At 37.7% G+C, this 20,167-nt stretch overlaps 1 protein-coding gene across 3 annotated transcripts; it reads right to left on the bottom strand.

The window, feature by feature from the left end:
* Positions 1-15,489: 15,489 nt before the first annotated feature.
* On the bottom strand, positions 15,490-17,095 carry PDF2 (prefoldin 2). 3 transcript variants are annotated; one of them, XM_078574776.1, is made up of 3 exons: positions 16,958-17,095; positions 16,415-16,495; positions 15,490-16,059 (listed from the first exon to the last, which is right to left on the bottom strand). In XM_078574776.1, exon 3 carries the CDS (start codon positions 16,054-16,056, stop codon positions 15,607-15,609), a length of 450 nt encoding a protein of 149 aa, XP_078430902.1. In that variant the 5' UTR covers positions 16,057-16,059; positions 16,415-16,495; positions 16,958-17,095; the 3' UTR covers positions 15,490-15,606. The 3 variants fall into 3 exon arrangements, with proteins under 3 accessions (XP_078430902.1, XP_078430900.1, XP_078430899.1); XM_078574774.1 differs by having other exon boundaries at positions 16,415-16,482; positions 16,958-17,088; XM_078574773.1 differs by lacking the exon at positions 16,415-16,495 and having other exon boundaries at positions 16,958-17,089.
* Between the last annotated feature and the right edge of the window lie 3,072 nt (positions 17,096-20,167).

The following is a 20,167-nucleotide window of genomic DNA, read 5'->3' as shown; positions in this document are numbered from 1 at the left end:
TCTCTCTCCTGTCCTCAGCATCCTGCCTCTAGTTATCTCGCTCTCTCTCTCTCTCTCTCCTGTCCTTCTCAGCATCCTGCCTCAAGTTCTCTCGTTCTTTCTCTCTCTCTCTCTCTCTCTCTCCTGTCCTCAGCATCCTGCCTCTAGTTATCTCGCTCTCTCTCTCTCTCTCTCTCTCTCTCCTGTCCTTCTCAGCATCCTGCCTCAAGTTCTCTCGTTCTTTCTCTCTCTCTCTCTCTCTCGCCCTCGCTCTCGCTTTCTCGCTAACTCAGAAGATGAACCCAACAACGAGGGCCCTCCACCTCTTCTGCGGCCTGGGCCGCCGCCCCCACCCTCCCCCGCTCCCTCCCATCGACCCCGTCCTCTCCTCCTCCCCATCTGCCCCATCCCCATCATCACCATCCCCATCATCATCATCATCATCATCCGCCATGGCCGAGCACGGCGTCTTCTCTGTCGGGTTTGGCCTCGCCGTGGCCACCGTCTCGCCGCGGCCCTACGACGATTTCCGCCGTTCGATGGAGGAGATGGCCGCCGCCGCCGGCCTTCTCGCCGGGCGGCGCCGCCGCGACGGCCTCCGCGAGCTTCTCGTCTGCTACCTCGCTCTCAACTGCAAGTCAGCCCACGAGCATATACTCCGGGCGTTCTTTGACCTCGTCGCTGATCTCTCTGACGACGAAGAAGAGGAAGAAGAAGATGGCGGAAGAAGGGGAAGAAGTCAAGAAGAGAGAAGAAGAAGAAGAAGAGGATCAAGAAGAGGAAGAAGATAACAGATGAAGACGAAGAAGACAAGAGGATGACTGATGAAGAGGAGGAAGAAGAGGGAGAAGATAACAGATGAAGAAGAAGAAGACAAGAGGATGACTGATGATGAAGAGGAGGAAGAAGATAACAGATGAAGACTAAGAAGACAAGAGGATGACTGATGAAGATGAGGAAGAAGATAACAGATGAAGACGAAGAAAACTGTTAAAGAAACAGAAGACCTTCACGTGTCATTAATCCTGACAATGATGACTACGCCGGTGGACTTCATTCAAAATCCGTAGTTGAAATTCATAACCCAGGAACGTCCGTTCATATAAATTCCTGAGTGCACTCACTAATCGTTGTATCAAAAACATTCTCTGCAGTTTATTCAGTTGCTTTGTCATTTCCCTTCATCTCTTTTGGCATTGCCATTTTCTATTATGGTATCAAAGCATGCTCCGTCGGGAACTGAAGGATCTTCCAATGAAGGCATGATTCAACGCCAAAGGCGACGAACAAAATCACACGAAAGAACTACGCATGTTCCTCCAGTAGGAATCAAGCTCACACGTGCTAAGTGCCTGCTGTGGATGCGCAGAGTACGAGCCACTGTGGTGGCACAAGGGCTAGGTAAGCACCTTACCCATGAACGACCTATTGTTCCAATGTTCGCAGATGCGGACCATTCGTGGTGGAAGAAGGACATGGCGGTTATGGCCACCACAATGTCATCTATGAGCGATGGTGTTCTTCCAATCATACAAGAAAGTATGACTGCTCTCGAAGCATGGAGAACTCTCAACACTGAACTCTCATCCTGCTCAGAATCAGGACTAATGGAGCTGACAAATAAGTTACACAATATCCAACGAGGTACGCGAACTATTAATGAGTTTGTTCAACAAATACCCAGTATCAGCAATGCACTTGGTGCAGTTGGGGACATCGTTCATGAACGTACATTGAAGTTTATTCTCCTTAGGGGACTTGGTCCCAAATATCAAACTTTCCGAACCAGTGTGAATACCCACACTAGTACTCTTTCATTTGATGCCATTGGCATGTTGTAGTCTGAAGAAAACATGTTAACGTTTGGTAATGTGGGGAAAACTGAAGAACAACCACCTCCAGAAGCCAATCAATCTCATGCAGATCAGCAACAAATGCATTCCAACAAAGGACGTGGAGGAAGTGGACATGGGCGCAATGGACCACAAGGCTCCACCCAACCAACAAGAACAGGTCCTCGATGCAAAATTTGCTAAAAAATTTGACATCGCACGGATATATGCTATGATATATATGAGACACGAACTCCATGGAATGCTTCTCCATCATCAAATATAACTTCTCCTCAACCTCCTGTTTAAGCATATTATCTTACTCTAGGTCCTCCATCGGCACCATGTTACTTCGGATCCTCAAATGATAAATCAGTCAACAACCTATCAAGGCTCAGAAAAAACTATACATCGGCGATGGCTCAGGCCTGCCAATTTACGCAACTGGAAATTCTTTTCTTTTTATAAATCTGATCCTGTCTATCTTCAAAATATTTTACATGTTCCTGAGATCACTAAAATCTTATATCAGTCTTGCCAACTTACACTTGGCAATAATATCTGTGTTGAACTTCATCCATATAATTGTTTTGTCAAGGATCAATGGACAATGGAAACTCTACTCAACAGACTATATCATTTGACTTCCTCAGCATTTCAGCAAACTTTTGTCAGGCACACGTCCACAGAACTATGGAATCAACGATTCGGCCACCTTGCCTTCAATATTTTTACTCATTTTGATCTTCCTCTTGTCAATGTGCCTCGGCCACATGTTTGTGAATAATGTGTTATGTCCAAGGCAAAACAATTATCATATGGTCATTCAATTCATGTGTTTTCAAGACCTTTCAAACTCATTCATTCTGATCGGTGGGGTCTTGCACCTATTTTATCTCATTTAGGATTCTCATATTATGTTGCATTTATTGATGCTTTTAATAGATACACTTGCTTATATTCGCTTAAGAAAAAGAGTGATTAGCTTGAAACTTTTCTTCTTTTCAAATGCTCGGTCGAGCTTCCATTCGACTACAAAATAAAGGCTTTTTAATCAGATTGGGGCGGTGAAAATAGATCACTGTATCAAATACTGTGGAAAGAGGGCATTCAGCATCGACTGTCTTGCCCTCATGCCCACCAGAAAAATGGAGTTGCGTAATGAAAGCATCGACACATCATCAAAACTGTGGTCTCTCTGATGCATCACGCAGATATTCCACAACTTTTTTGGGATGAAACGGCAGCTACTACAGCGTATCTTATCAATCATCTTCCAATGGCTCAGCTAAAATTCAAGTCTCTGTTTGAGGTACTCTGAAGCAATCTCCAAATTACATCTTTCTTAAAAGTTTTGGTGTTCTATGTTTTCCAAACCTCATGCCGTATGCAGCTTCTAAATTAAGCTCTATGTCTGAACGATGCGTTTTTCTTGGCTATAATGATGGGTATATATGTTTTAATCCTCGAACAAATAAAATTATTATTTCTAGATGATAATGTATATCCTTTTATGCACAAAGATAATCTCATTGTACCTTTAGCAAATACCTCTAATGGAGCACGCCAACCTGCTCCCTTAGAGACGTCTTCAACACCATCATTCTCGTCATCGATGGCCTGCTGGCTAGCGTTCCGCCCGACCGGCACACCAAGGCATCAATGAAGATACCCTGATTCGAATATCCCGGGTGAAATCACGTTCATATCTTTAGTGCATTTTGGTTTATTTTCGCCCCCTTCATTTAGTCGCGTTTGTGTTTTCGGTATCGTCTAGTCATCTTTGTCGTGGCATTTTGTGTCCTTCTAGTCTTGTGCCCCTACCCCTTTTATATTTTTCTTTTTCTTTTATTTGGTTGTCATACGAGCCCCTTATATAAGGGCCCCTTAATGTACCCTTTCCCCCCTTCCCTTAATGGACCACCTTAGGGCCCATCTCAATTTTCCTATTTAAGGGAAAGGGTGATGCCCTAAGAAAGGTAGACCAGGAAATTTATCGTTTGGGTTTTGTTGCTTTTCTTGGTCTCACAAAGAAGGGAAATAGGGGAAGAGAGGAAGGAAGAAGGCTGGAGAGAAGTTCACAGGCGGAGAGGAAGGAATTCACCAACCCATCCCCTCCTCCGTCAACAGCCTCATTCCACCACTAGAAAAGCCCGCGCCCCGTCAATTTAATGGTCGCTGTGAACCTGTCACTGACCACCCTTCCCGCGATCACACTCATGAAGACGTGATTTGTGTGCGCCCCTGAGGGTTCGGCATCCGATAAGGCCTCTCCTTTTTAGTGCCTTGAGGCTCCTTTGGGGCTGCCTGCGTTCGGGAAAAAAACACTGGTCGTCGACTGTCACCCATGATGGGAAGTCATTGCCGTTAGCCCTCCAGGCAGTCGTGGACTGCTAGGCGAAGGATCTGGTCCCAGCTTTGCGACAAGCCGAACTGTGTATCGCCCGGTTGCACGGGTCAACCCGCAGACCCAGGATTGCCGCTCAGCGATGCCTGTTGCTCAATGCCTGATTGCAAGTCAACCACGCGCCACAGCACGCTACATGATTGACCCTCGATCACGACATTTCTGGCCAACTCCTTTGGCGCCTCTATCGCCAATCCTGGGCCTTGCGGTAGCTTGCTGTCCCGTGCACGGCAGGAGCACTATCGAGGGAAATTCAGCTGTTACTGACCCCCACTAGCGCGTGCGCTTGCGTTGGGTTGGACTTGCCCAACCCTCACTCTCTGCCCGATCAGACACTGCACTCGGAGGAGTTTGGTCGATGTGTGTGCCGAGTCAACACTACACTACTGCCCTCGCCTCCGACACCCGTATCCTTGCTCCAGAATTGCGCCCCCACTTGCTGTCGAGCTATACCGTGGTACTCCCTGGCTCACCTTCTCATCACTTGCTTGCACCGGTTGCTTCATCGACAAAGATCTTGCTGACGGGCAGCCTACCGACGAGTTCTACGATGAGGTATGTCATTCCCGCTCGCTTCTTATATAATTTCATGCAGTATACTGTCGATTGCAATCCACCGCGCTTGGGCTAGAGATAGGTGAGCGAGTTAGTGAGAAAACTATGAGAATTGAGCATCTTATCATTACGGGTCGAGGCCGTTCATTATGTGTGAGCCCCTATGGATTTATTCTGTTCGGCGGGTAGACGCCTTTGTCCTTCCGACGAGGGTCATGATGGAAATATATGTGGCCGGAAAGCCAATCACACATTCTACTAATAGAACATTAATGGAACATATTCCACGTTCCGTATTCATTAATAGAACATATTCATTATAGTGCACGTGTGATGCGTATAATGAAGTCCATGAATACATGATCGGACTTAGTGAATTATGATGAGATCGTAATACGGAGATCACTAGTCTTTAAGTATGTATTCTAAACATTCCTATTCGAAGGATACGCGAGAAGGACATCGAAGTATCCGGATAGAATAGCACTATCTAGCCTCACTCATATGATGAGTATGGCCGGTCCCGTAGCCATTAGTGTGGCGACACTAAGGATAGATAGTGGGTGCTCTTTAGTGGAAAGAGTTCACTGAATTCATCCGTACAAATCCCTGAATGGTATTATACCGAACTGTCAATCAGGTTGATTCACGTCATGGTTGTGCAAGTGGTCCTTAGACCTGAGACACCAAAGACGTCTTGTGGACGGATGGTTGTACTTTGGCGATGGCCAACGAGTCTCTAATCATGGGATTCTAAATGGTCTTAGTTCGGGTACATCAAAAAGTTCACAAAGATGATTGAGTGGTCAAGATGGGATAGTCCACCCTCGGTATAAGAGGTGTCAGCTCAAGGAAGACGATGCAACGAAGTCCTTGGCCAAGGCACTGAAATACCGGAGAAGAGTTCTCTGATGATTTTCGAATACATCAGTACTAACTCTAATGACCGATTAGGGTTTGATAGTTGACCATAACCTAAGTTGTCCAAGGAGAGTCAAGTGGATGAGGGATTATACATACACAGTAACTCATGATGAACAGGTTCCATGCGTGAGTCGACACACACTCCTTTGTATCTTCTAGGACACGAGGTGTAGCTTAGCACCCATCAGAGACTCAACCTATCGATTAGGTTAAATCAATCTGACATTAATTAATCTATATGATGATATAGTTAATTAATTTGGAAGGCCAATAAAGGTTATTGGGCCGCTGGAGTTTTTCACTAGACTGATACATGGGCCTAAAGGGTCACACGCAAATGGTCTTTTGGACGTCAAAAGATATACCTAAGTTTTGGGGGTTTTATGAAAAATACCCACTTAGTATAAATAGGGGAAAGCCATTAACAAAATTCACCCAAGCCAGAATTGTTCATGGGCATTTTCCCTTCTTCTCCCTTCTCCCCACACCCTCTCCATCCCCGATGCGATCGGGATGACTTTACGACGACGACGGAGATTGAACGGGGCTCGTCTACAAGACGGAGGAGATTCGACATGCCAACGATCGCATGGATACATCTAGAGGCTGCACATGTGAGCAGCTCGACTCGTCTCACTCCGGGATCCAAAAAATCATGGATGAGATCCATGTAAAGGTACGGTGTTTAAATATTTATGTTTATGCCGTTCGATCCGTTCAAGTCTTCCGTTGCGAATCATTTTCATTTATTCATCCGTATCAAGGCCTATAGAACCCAATAGGTCAGGAGGTCACCATCACTATCACCTGACAGCCCCTTCGGAGCTCGGAGTTTGGCACACCTCATCGAGTCGGGGCCATAAAGTACGTCCATGTAGGACGCATCATTTTGTAGTTACATTTCCGTAGGAGATTTATCCGTCAGACTGGACAAGCATCATCTCGGTACGACCGGACCTCCCCCTCAAATTACCCCTAGTCATTATCATTACTTGCATCAGGCTAAACTAGTTCTTGACATCATAATATCTCCTCATCTACTGATCCATCTAGTGTTGAGTCTCTTTCGCCAATAACTCAGATTCAACCCACACCATCTACACCTAGAACCCTTCTGGCTGATACTCCCTTAACAACTCCAATCGAACCCGTAGCATCTAGGTCTACACCCCCAAAACGGTTTAGAAAAATATCTGAATTATATCACACATCTAAAAATATCCTCTTTTGTTATGTCTTACCTCCAAAAATCAACTGATAGAAACCAAAACCATGGATAATGCTCTTCCAGATCCTATGTGGCGCAAGGTTAGTCTGAAGAATCTCTGCTCTTATGAGTAATCATACGTGGGACTTAGTCTCACCTCCATCTAACACAAAGTTAGTTGGATGTAAATGAGTGCTTCTTATAAAATTGCAATCAGATGGCTCCTTTGACCATTGCAAGACTCGGTTGGTAGCTCAAGGATTCAATCAAACTCCAGGTATCAACTATAATGAAACTTACAGCCCGGTTCTTAAGATGACCACTCATTAAATTCTTCTCTCTCTTAAAGCCGGTAAACAATGGCACATCCATCAACGTGATATTTCCAATGCTTTTCTTCATGGAAATTTATCTGAGATCATTTACATGCATCAACCACCTGGTTCTATATCCTCTCAATACCCAAATCATGTTGGTCATTTATGTAAGTCACTTTATGGTTTAAAACAAGCACCTCGTGCTTGGTTTCAAAAATTGAGTCAATTATTTTCTAATCATAGTTTTATAGGTTAAACGTACTTACCCTTCATTATTTTTAAAATTTATTAACAAAACACCACAATATATTCTTGTTTACATTGATGATATTTTAATAATAAGTCCTAATGCAACTGGCATATTTCAGACAATTTCAGAACTAAGTAATAAGTTTGCAGTTCGAGATCTTGGATCAGCTACGAGCTTCCTTGGCATTTGACTGCAACGAAACAAGGTAGGCCTTTCCCTATCTCAGGAAACCTATGCCATTAACATTCTTAAGATGGAAAAAATGACTAAGTGTAAACCAGTCAACACCCCTTGTTCAGTTATGGATTCTTTCAGAATTTTATGATTATTCTTCTTTTCTTTCATTGTTTTCAGTTCTCTTGTATCCTGTACTTAGAAACTGATTCTTTCATCAAATTCTCAATCTGATTCCATTGAAATCATAAATACTGTTAATCCACTTTCTTATTCTCATTTATAATCTATGCTTATGAAGCATCGTTATATTATAACAATATTCCTTGATGCTACTATGTATTAATAGGATGATAATACACTAAAATGATAAAATAACTATTATTAAACTTTATATGAACTTGATGTATCAATTTAAATAAATTTTTTAAATTTGATGGGATTTCAATATAACCCTTGCATAGGTATGTACTAGGGGAGAAATATAACAATTTTATTCAGCTCTTCGAACAATTTGCTTGTTTCGTAAATTTATTTTATATTTATGGAAATTCACATTTGATGGTATTTCATCGATTTGATCGATACATACCTGATGATACATCTATATAGATTAAATATATATTTAGATACCAGAAAAGGATTTAAAATAAATGATTTTTTCATCTCCTCGTATATAAATTTCTTTGGAACTTTTTTTAGCATTGCATAGTCGAAAATTCCCTACTTTAAGGTAAAATATATAAATTTATATTTATTATTTATCATAAAAATATTATTTTAAATTATGATACATCAATAGAGATTAAATATATATTTAGATACTAAATAAGGATTTTATAGAAATGATATTTTTATCCTCGTGTATAAATTTCTATGGACCTTTTTTTCAGTATTGTATCGTCAAACATCCCAGAATTAAATTTCAAATATATTATTTTATATTTAATATTAATCATAAACAAAATATATTGTAAATTATGATCATATATTTATTAAATTTTACTTTGATTTTAATAGAATTTAAATAAAGGATAATTTGTTAACATGATTTTAAATGAAATATTGGTGATATAATTTAAAATAAAATCATGACTTTCAAATAAACTAAAGAACTAATTAAACACGACCTCAAATATTTCCATATATTTCTTAAAAAATGTAAACTATTTATTTTATCACGTAGAGAAATGATTTTTCTGTCAACATTTTTATCGTCCGAATACATGAAATTATTATCGATACATTTTAGTTAATAAAAGTTTAAGTTCTCATATGAAAATTCTTAGGCCCAAAATAGTTGGTTTAATTCTTTTACCTTGATCCTTTTATGATCATGAAGATTCTAGGAAATATTTTAATTCGCCCCCAAACTTATCTATTTATTTGCCATAATATATCATAATTTTAGTTTTATTTTCTAAGGGAAAAATTCCTAACTTTGAATATTCATCAAATATCAATCTAGACATAGGTTAATTTCCTTTACTTATTTATTCATATCCTATTCCTTAATCATATCATAAATTAAGTAAGAGTCACATGATTTTCTAAGACACGTGGGTGGGCTACATAGGGTAACCATTTAGCAAAACATATAAATGATGAGAATGAATTTTATATCAAACATAATCAAATTAAAAGAAATTAATTTTTATTTTATTTTTAAATTTTCCTATTACATAATTTCTACTTACTAATAATTTTTAAAAAATAATTATTTAAATGAAGTTTAATTATTGAGATTTTTTAGTTTATAAGGAAAGCTGGTGTTTTTCCTATTTGTGTTTCCATTTTTTTAGAATTTTTCATTTAAAAAATATATTAATAAAACGTGAGCCTTGGAATATGTATAATTTGACTTTTTATATGCCACACCCAGGTTAATTTAAGGAATGAATGTTACAATTCATCCAAAAGTTTAATCAGAATGCAGTTTTCGCAAAAATCAAACCTTAAATTAGAAAATAGGAACATAAATAATTTATTTTAAATTTTCACTATTTTTACCTATAAATTTAATTTTAAACCAAGTTAAAACCATACAAAAAAAAGTTATATTAAATTAGCTTTCCAAATAGACTAAAACTTCTGAACTATGATAAAATTATAGAAATATCATTAGGATAGTATGACTATATGTCAAAACTGAGCCTAGATGTCACAGAGCCATGCAGAACCCAATTAATTATTTGAATATTTATTTTTACTGATTAGATCCTATTTTAATTTCTAGAGGAATGTCATAGACTCTACTGAGATACAAAGTTGACATTAGGTGTCATCTTCACTCAGTTAATGTCATGCGGCTGTGCAGAATCCAAAAATTGATAGTTTCTCTAGTACTTAAATGACTCTCTTGACCTCATAAGTTTACAGCAGCTATCATATACATTAACATAGGATAGGTTGGACCTCTCTCGGGTATCTTGTCAGAGTTTCTAAGGAACCTTTTCAGGAATATGCGCGTAGAGATGTCAGAAGTTGAGGGATACTATTTAAAGAATGAATAGCCTAAAGAATGTAATTTTTCCTTCGTAATTTTAGAATATAAGGGGTTAGAATCTATGTTGGTGGCGAGGGGTAGTATAGTTGTCCCACCCTAAAAGTGATATAAGTGATGAGGTATAACGAAGAAAATTTCGACCAAGGGAACAGCATGGGGATTTTATAAGTCTCCTTAATTAATTTCAAAAACTGTGGTGTTGTCTCTTGAATCATTTATTGATGTTATCTGAAGCCATAAATAATCACTGAACAGGATAAAAATGAAATGAAATAAGAAGATGATACCAGTTAATAATTTAGTCACTAAAAAAGTCGTGACAAACTATTTTTGTGGTGATACATTAGAGTGGCGGCTAGCAGGGATTTGAAAACAAGAAAATCATGTTTTATTGGTTTATGAGAACATGAGGCAGAAGATTAGTGAGTCCTATGCATCTATCACCCATGTGGCTGGGTTTGGCTAGATGTTTTTCTATGGTTATGAGGAAGAGGGCTTTTTTTTGCTTCATTCACCACAATTTTTTTTTCTTACATCCCTCCCATAAATAGGCATATTTTTCTCTTTGTTTTAAATCGTTCAACCTTTAAGTCATATATTTTGAAACTTTGGGCCTGCCACAAGGTGAGATTGTCCTTTTGGACTCAAATTTATTATTGAGAAATGTTTTGCATGTATTGCGTGTTCAACCTAACTGGGCTGTGCTTCTGATTTAATAAAAAAAAATGTATATTTTTAATAATAAGGTAAAATTTTCATTGCTTACTCAAGATCAATGTGGATAGTGTTGCCAAAGCAAATTTGGGACCAGTCAAAAGGGTAGGAACTCAATAAGACCACACAAGGAGTATGATATTTGTGTAGTCTAAATTGCAATTAGTATAATATGCTTTGTGTAGATATTCAACAATGTTGGTCTCTAGAACACACAACCTATTACCTTAATCTCACACATTTTCATGTTAAAATTTATATGATTATATATGTGTATTAACAAGTTAAATTACTAAATAAACATTTAGAATTATAATTAAGTTGATATTTATTTTTTAGTATTTTATGGAATATAATGACATCATACTCGTAATAAAGATGAGGTTTTAAGTCAGACCTTTGTTGAGAATTTTATGACATGAAATTCATATTGATATTATTTTCTAAGTCCGGTTACATTTCCCAGAACTAATATATTTAGTTATAAATGAAAATTATTCATTTATCATCATTAAACTTATTCAGAAGCAATCAATCATTAAATTTTATCAATGATTAGTCACACCAACCATGGGAAACATTTTCCATTACATATCCCAAATCACAATGCCATAATTCAACAATTATGAACTGATGTTTCCTTTTTATACATAGGGACGTTTGGCATCAGGATATAAAGGAGTGATTAAATCACACAAAATGTGATTTCAAAGGAAGGACGTGCAGTGGCAATTCTACAATGCTAAACAAATGCATGGATATGTGACTGTATTTCACTGGCCAAGAGAAGAAAGTGTTGACATGACATGCGATACAGACATGCCATACATTAAATGCTAGATTAATGTCACATTACTTTTATTTCATTCCAGTGAAAGGTTTCAAGCTATGAAAATTTGATCAATAATGATGCAAAAATAAGGACATGAAACTCTATAACCATGAGGACATGGCACAAATCAGGAGAGAGAGAGAATAAATAAGATAAATGGCATAAATTGTGCGGATACCTGATCTCCATTCCCTATGTAAAGGAACCTTATTCCTCACTAAAGGAGACTTATTCATCATTTTCATATTCTAATGATTAAATATTTATAAATATCATTGAATTAACTCAAATAACAACAACACAATAAAATACACTAAAATTTTGAATGTGTCGGTGGCCAAAAAGCCCACATGCATGCCAATCAAGAGATAAATTTGAAAATTTGCACTATTGTTTTAGGAACCAGTATTATTGAAAGAAACTAAGAAGCAGGGGGTTTATTTTTCAAATTCTCTCTTACGTTTTTCTAAATTCAGTTATTACATTCATGCTTTACTCTGCTTTCTAAGAGATGATAATTTACTCTGGTTTGGTTTCTTACGTTTTTCTAAATTCAGTTATTACATTCATGCTTTACTCTGCTTTCTAAGAGATGATAATTTACTCTGGTTTGGGAACCAGACTACTGGGTTCCATAATCCAGTTGAAAGGGGTCAAAACAACTCCATACAATCTCTATCCAAAACCAAGACATCGTTCAACTTATAGATACAATCTGAACCCTTTGCATTATTTTCTCATAATACTATCATAAATTTTCTAGGGTAAAATATGAAATCAAAAATTCCCTTGAATCATATCCTCAAGCACCTGTATTAGCTCCTTCCTTCAGGATGTTAACGTGTGTCTGAAGATCCTATTTCTCCAATCCACGGAGTCTCTGTTAGATTTTTATTTCACAGATTTCTCTGAAATATAATTTATTTAGTTTATCTGAATAATATTCATCAATTTATTTCTCAAAGATTACATACTTAAATTTCATCAAAACTTTAGTGACACCAAATTCTCAAAATATGGATAGTTCAGTTAAAGATCAAATAAATTTTCAACTATTACGTAAAGTGCAGAGTTTTCAGTTACAAAAAATTATTTTTCACATATTTATCGTAGTTATGATATTTTAGATTTAGAATAAATGATTTCAATTATCTCTCACAGTCAAGATCGTACAGTTACAGCATAAATTTTAGAAATGATTTTGAAATTTCAGGTCCAGTTTCAAAAACTTGCAGAACTTTTGAAATTTAGTTCAAATTTTGAAGAAAATTGTAGAATTTGTTTTCTAAATTTTAGTTCAGTTTCAGCTGAAATTTCCTAGTTTTGAAATTTTTAGCACAGATTCAATAGAAATTTCTGAAAGTCAATTTCAAATATTTATTTTAGTTTCATTATTGTATAAATTTAAATTAAATTATAAAATTGATAGTGAAGCAATCACAACCAGGTCCAAAAAATTCAATTCAAGGGGAACTGATTGAAGAATTTGAAGCCTGTTTAGCAGTAGACCACACAAGGTTTTTAAATTTTTGTGTATAAATTTACTTATGAAATTAAATTTAACTTTGGATAATATTTCAGATATATATAGAGAGAGAGATCTAAAATTCAAGAATGTAGACATTTGCGGAGAAAACTTGAATTTAAGAGTTGCATTTTTTACTTGAGAGTATTAAGAGAGATTTTAAATTTAAGATTCTAGAAATACTACATTAATATTTTTAAGTTTAAACTGAGAAAATAAGTGAAGATATTTATTATTCATCATAATTTTGAATAATCTGAGAATTGCAAACGGTTTTCCTCATTACCCAAAGAATGTTTTGAAAACAAAATATTACTGATACGAAATATAGAGATCACAGAAATTCAATTACCTTAGGTAATGAAATATGTGAAGCCATGTATCCCTTTTGTCTGCTGTTTAGGACATTACCAGTTTCAGATACTAAGTGTCAAGAATGAAATGTTTGAATTTTAGAAAAAAAATGGTCAAAACTTGACTCACGATTTCAAAAGAAATGATTAAATAATGTATTTTTTAAGCTAATGATTAACTGCAGCTTCTCAACTTATTTCTTTTTTTCACCAGGGAGGATAGTATCAAGAATCATGCATCTTCGCTCACACTCTTCCTTTTTGTCCCACTCATAAATTTCAAATATTTAACTGGCCTTATAATGTTTATTGGGCCACTTCGTATTTTTCGAAGTCAAATGATTCTAACTTAGCAATAAACCAATTTAACGACAAACTCAACTGGGTTATTTGCCTTTCTAGAAATGTAGCTTCTATCCTCCTGATGGCTAAAAATTTCATAAAAAATTAACTCAAACACCTTCCTCGTTCTTAAAACAAAATAATATATGTATATAAAATTTTCAAATCAATATATTTAATCAAAAAAATCATCAAAATTTAATGTTCTTCAAAAAAAATCATCAAAAGTCAAAAATGAAATTCAAAACATTTATATTTTTGAAGGATATGATCAAGAACATGCAGCTGTCATTGTCTTGAGCACTTTGTCATAACAAACATTAGAGTAATTATTTGGAAATTTTTATGCCGTCTAGATTCTGTTCAAAATCTTTCCAGCACAGGAATTGCTTTTAGCTACATCTAAATCAAGGCCATAGAAACCAACAGGAACATGTGTTATTTTTTATCAAGTATTCTACTAGTATCATGTTTTCATTGTCCCCATCATATATCGATAAGAGGCATTCTTAGGCAAGGTATTTTATATTTATGCATGAATAATTACGATTAATGAGTTTTACTGAAGTTAGAATGTGGACATAGTAATATCAAAATTAATTGTCTGCAAAACAAGAGACTGTTGGTTGTAGAAATAAGGACAATGGACAAAGGGTTGAATTGGGAGGAAAATAATGACTTTAGAGTTTTTTCTGTTTTTGGCAATGTTTTCACTGAGATTTTTAGGTTCCCTTCTTTTGAGTCATTACTTTCTTAATACCCATTAAAGTGGACAATAGCTAAGTTGCATCAAGCCCTCTGTTACTATTCAAAGGGTATCATTGACAATTTCATTATTAAGGGCCAAAGGTCCTTATCTAACCTAACAAAAAAAATTCAATATTAATGTATCCATTAGAGTTAACAAGATTAATTCATATAAAGTCTAGGCATCATCTATAAGCATCTATTGTTGTTAATGTATCCATTAGAGTTAACAAGATTAATTCCATATAAAGTCTAGGCATCATCTATAAGCATCTATTGTTGTTAATGTATCCATTAGAGTTAACAAGATTAATGCCATATAAAGTCTAGGCATCATCTATAAGCATCTAGTTATGTAAGCCTATAGAAGAATTATAAAATATTTTGGTCAAATATCTGGGATTTTTTATGGTTAATTCACATCACCCATGTGATCCCAAATATGTAACATTGCTCCAAACATTGATAAACAAAGTACGAGTAATGAAAATCTGTGGATATTAATATATATACTTTTCAGCAATAAAATAGATAGTAACATATAGTTATGTGAACCTAAAAAAACTACATAAAAGATTTTGGTCAAATATCTAGGATTTTTTTTGCTAACTATGGTCAATTCACATCACCCATGTGATACCAAGTTGATATGCACCATTGCTCCTCACATAGACAATTAAGAAAGCCAGTAGATATTAATCATATTTACTTTTGACCAATTTACTGAGATTATCAGCCGCCCAAAAGCCAGATTCTGACCATCACAGTAAATCCCCTGACACCATTTCATGGACGTTGTTCTCCAGATCATTTGAAAGAAAAAAGTAGAAATAAAGCCTGATGATATTTTATCCAAATGGGGGTAGAACAATAGATATTACTGACCTGTCCACAAGTCAAAACTGCTGACTTTGAATGGTCAGCGACGTCATCCATCGAATGTCAAACCCCGGCAGGGCCCACGAGCACTCCCTGGCCGGCCGAGGAGCCCTCCTTGGGTGCATCCGGGTCCTTCTTGTCCATCTCTGACCGTCGGATCTTGATCCCATGCCTCACCTCAAACTCACTCATCTCTTTCTTCTTCCTCTCCAAGGCCTCATAAAGCCTGGAGATAACCTCCTCTAGGCCCTCCTTGTTCCGCCGGACAGCCGGCAGCACCTCTCGGACAGTCCTCTCCACGAGAACGCCGCCGATCATGCGGTAGCACCGCCGCGACGGGTCGAGCGGTTCGACAGCGGCGATCACGAGGGAGTGCTCACTTACCTCCATCTCCAATTCTGTGATCTTAGCATGGAGCTGGTTGATCTCTGATCTCAGATTATTGTAAATGCCGATGATCATTTGTTCGTTCATTGGCGGCTCGCCGCTGCTGCCACTTGCCAGACTCGACATGGACTGCAAGACGATGGTGAGAGAGTATGAGACATAAGGGAGGAATCATGAGATGATGATGATGATGATAATGATGATGATGTTGATGAGAAGATGACAATACAACGATGAAACAAAGTCATGATGTAGCCCATTTTTTTGTAAGAGAGGGAATACAAGATTATGACGAGAAGATGACAATGACAAGTAGATAAAATTGTCATAAAAAAGATACGTACTTATGATAATGATGAGATAAAATTGTCATAAGTACGTATCTTTTTTATGACAAGTAGATAAAATACAATGATGAGAGGATGATGATGATGATGATGAAACAATGACAAGTAGATAAAATTCCCATAAAAAAGATACGTACTTATGATAATGATGATAACGATTTGCCTTCACCAACATTCATCACCATTGTCCTGAACGAATTTGTACCTTCCCAGAGAAACTAAATCCCTCTTCATCCAAGAAATCTTAAATAATCTTCCTCATCTAATGAGTCAAGAATTGAAACTAAGCATCTAGAAATCTAAAAGAAAAAACAATTTCTAAGCGCATCCTTAACCCAAACTCTATCTCTACACTACCACATCACAATCTTCGCAGACCCATACATTCTCCAAGAGCCAAAACAAGCGAATCCCGAATCCAAATTCAAACTTTCCCCAAAATTCTACGGCCGACAAGATCCAAATCTCTGAATAGCAATTAGTTTATGGAAAAAGCCCTCCCTCAAAGCACAGCAACTTCAACAATGACAATCGACCCAAGAGGCAGAAAAACGACACCAGCCTAACCAGAACGGCACAAACGAAAAACCCCTAGCCGCAGCCATTACCAACGAGAAACACAGTGATCGGCCACCAAAATGGGAGATCATCAACAAGAAATGGAACAAAAATGAACTCACCGATTCTGAATGAGTACCACAATCAGAGATCAACCTCGCCAAAAGCCGGGATTCAGACCTGAAAGATGAAACAGTAGCAAAATCGTCGAGCAAGGGTTTTTTTTTCTCCGCCTGAGCTTTGAACAAGGTTGAAATTCTATTCTATATACTTCCATCTTTTCTCAATCAAATATATATTCAATTTTTACTTTTAAACCCTCTTAAAATACGCATAGACAACAAAACCCTGTATGTATATATTATTTTGGATCATATTAATGTCATTTGCACCCTTAAATTTCAGATAGATTAATGGTTGCATTAATTTATATCAAGAGCATATATTTTTCTATAAAATATACTCTATAAGTCTGAGTGTGTCCTTTGGCTAAATCCGTAGCCTTAAACATTGAAATCAATCTACTCTACAAATAAATTTCAACAAGGCCCAAAAGTGATGGAATATTGGCTAAGATTACGGTCAATTTTTAAGATATAAAACTTTATTGTAGGTTCTAAAAGATAAATCAGGTATCTACAGATGTCAAGCAGTCAAATCTCTGAGCTAAGAACAACGCTCAGATCGAACGCGTGCTGGCCTCAACACTTTGAGCAGAAACACTGAGCACCCTTTACTTGATCAGCGAAAGTTTCTTTTAGTAGATTTTTTATTTTTTTATTTTTTTTTCTTTTTGTAGATTTAGAATGCGTGAAGGTTAAGGAGAGCAGGTGGAGACTCAGCCCCGTGCATGAATTGGGTCATTGCATTTTATCTGAATAATCTACATTGTAGTCGTAGCCATTATATGAGGGAAGACCAACGATGATAACAAAGTAACGACACAAGGCGCCGCGCGCCTGGTCAGTGGTGCTCCTGCACCTTGATGCACGTAGCCCCACACGCCCGCCTGGCGGCACCGTCTCTACACGCGTGCCCCTGGGGTAGGTGCCACGTGTCCGTGGGCCTCAGCATTTGATGCACCTGCCAGTCCATCCCAGCCTTGATGCTCTACCCGCCACTAGCACCCCCACTGACACCATCACGCACCGCCCTGACACCATAGGTGCTGCCGTGCTCGGCGCCCCAAGCTGGACGTCGCGCCCAACACTACCCGCAGGGCCATCACGTGCCCTGCACCCGTCTCGGCACTCACTGTGCGCCACTGCCTTAGTCTCATTGCGAGATGTATTCCAGCCCACTCCCCACACACGTAGCGCGTGCACTATCCGCGCGTACACACGTCGCCCAGTACCTATGCCTCTGCGGCCCAGCCTGCGCATCTTGCACGCGAGCGTGAAGTTTGGCGCGACCTGTCCTGATCTGCCGCGCTTGCACGCTGATGAGCACGAGTGCTTAACGGGCATTTGCGTTAAAGATCAGGGCCTGGTGTCACCACCCAAGATGTGTGGTGTTCAAGCTTAAGGACTCAACCCCCTATTTTGAGTCCAAGTAAACTGACATATCCTCACAATAAGCACGTAGGCCTCTATGCAGGAAATGACGCCTACTTTGGGGCCTTACAACATATCATAATGCAATTATTAACCATCCATTTTCTTGTAGGTTGTAAATCTCAACTAAAAACATGAGTTCACCATTGGATGGAAAAAAATATCAACAAAGCCCATCAGTGATGGAATACTTGTCAAGACATCGGCCACATTTTAAGTTACAAAACACTCTTAAAGTTCAGACTAAAAAATAAATCAGGTATTTACATATTATATTGAAATAATTAACCATCCCTTTTGTTGTGGGTTTCAAATATTGACTAAAAATATTTGTCCATTTTTTTGAAAAAAAATCAACAAGGTCTGACAGCAGAGGAATATTTACTAAGATATCATCCACAGATCAATTTATGAAATACATTTAAAGCTATGATTAACAAATGAATCAGGTCTTTGCAGATCACGGTTATATTATTAGCTATCCATTGTCTCATGGGTTTTAAACCTCAACTGAAAACATTTCCGCTGTTGGATGAAAAATAAAAATTAACAAAGCCCAACATCGAAGGAACATTTACCGAGACTTCAATCAAATTTTAAGTTATAAAGCACTTTTAAACTTCTGACTAAGTAAATCCGGTAATTTCAATTATACTGAACAAATTAACTATCCCTTTTCTTTCAACCACACTCTTATAGGTCTGACTAACAAAAAATCATGTATTTCCATATCACAATGCAATAATTTAGGTATCCTTAGTTCCCCTACTCATATCGGTTTAAAGTCTCAGCTAAAAATATGTCCACTGTTGGATGAAAAACAATAAAATTGATGAATGTGTCAGATTCAACATGGCTCAAAGGCCGGGCCTTATCTTCTTCTTCTTTGTCCTCCTTTTCAATTGACACTTCTCCAGCTTCAATTGCGGGTATCGGATATTGCTGTAGCAACTGATATACAATGCCATCAATCAGTATCCAGATACTGGATTTCACATTTCAATCCAATACATCTTCCATCATGGTATTGTCACCCGACATTGGGCTCAGGATAAATATTATAGTGCAATAATTAACTGTTCCTAGTTCCCTACAAATATAGGTTTAAATCTCACCTAAAAACATGTCCATTGTTGCATAAAAAAACAATGTACTAAATGAATGGACCTGTTTCAACAAGGCCTGAAGGTCTTTACAGATCACAATGCAAAAATTAACTATCCCAACTCTTGTGGGGTTCAAAGTTTGCAAAAAATAATAATGGGATAAATGAACAGACCAGATTTAACAAGGCTTAAAAGTCAGGTCTTTTCTCCTTCCTCTTCAGTGGTCACTTCTAGAGCTTCAATGGAGGATATCAGGACGGATAACAATCTCGGATATTGCTCATTTTGCTACCTATGTCTGATACCATCATCCGGAATCGAGGTATCGGTTAAGACAAACACCGTTGGATGGATTCCACATTTCAAATATCTGGTACAGCATCCGTCATGATATCATCCCCAGACATCAAGCTCGGGAAGGGGGGAACAGTAAATCCATAGTGGTATTATTAACTATCCCTAGTTCCCCACTCTCTCACAGGTTTAAATCTGAGCTATAAACACGTCCACCGTTGGACCAAAAACAACAGAATAAATCAACGAACCAGATTCAACAAACCCAGCTTAAAGCTCTTGCCTTATATTCTTCCTCTTCTTCTTCATCCTCTTCGATGGCCACTTCTCGAGCTTCAATGGTGGATATCGGAACGGATAACAGTATCATATGCTGGTA

The sequence above is a fragment of the Wolffia australiana genome, chromosome 4 (genome assembly GCF_029677425.1).
Source record: "Wolffia australiana isolate 7733 chromosome 4, ASM2967742v1".
Lineage (NCBI taxonomy): Eukaryota > Viridiplantae > Streptophyta > Magnoliopsida > Alismatales > Araceae > Wolffia > Wolffia australiana.
Note: the sequence above shows the minus strand (reverse complement) of the source record. Positions and strands in the feature narration are given on the sequence as shown.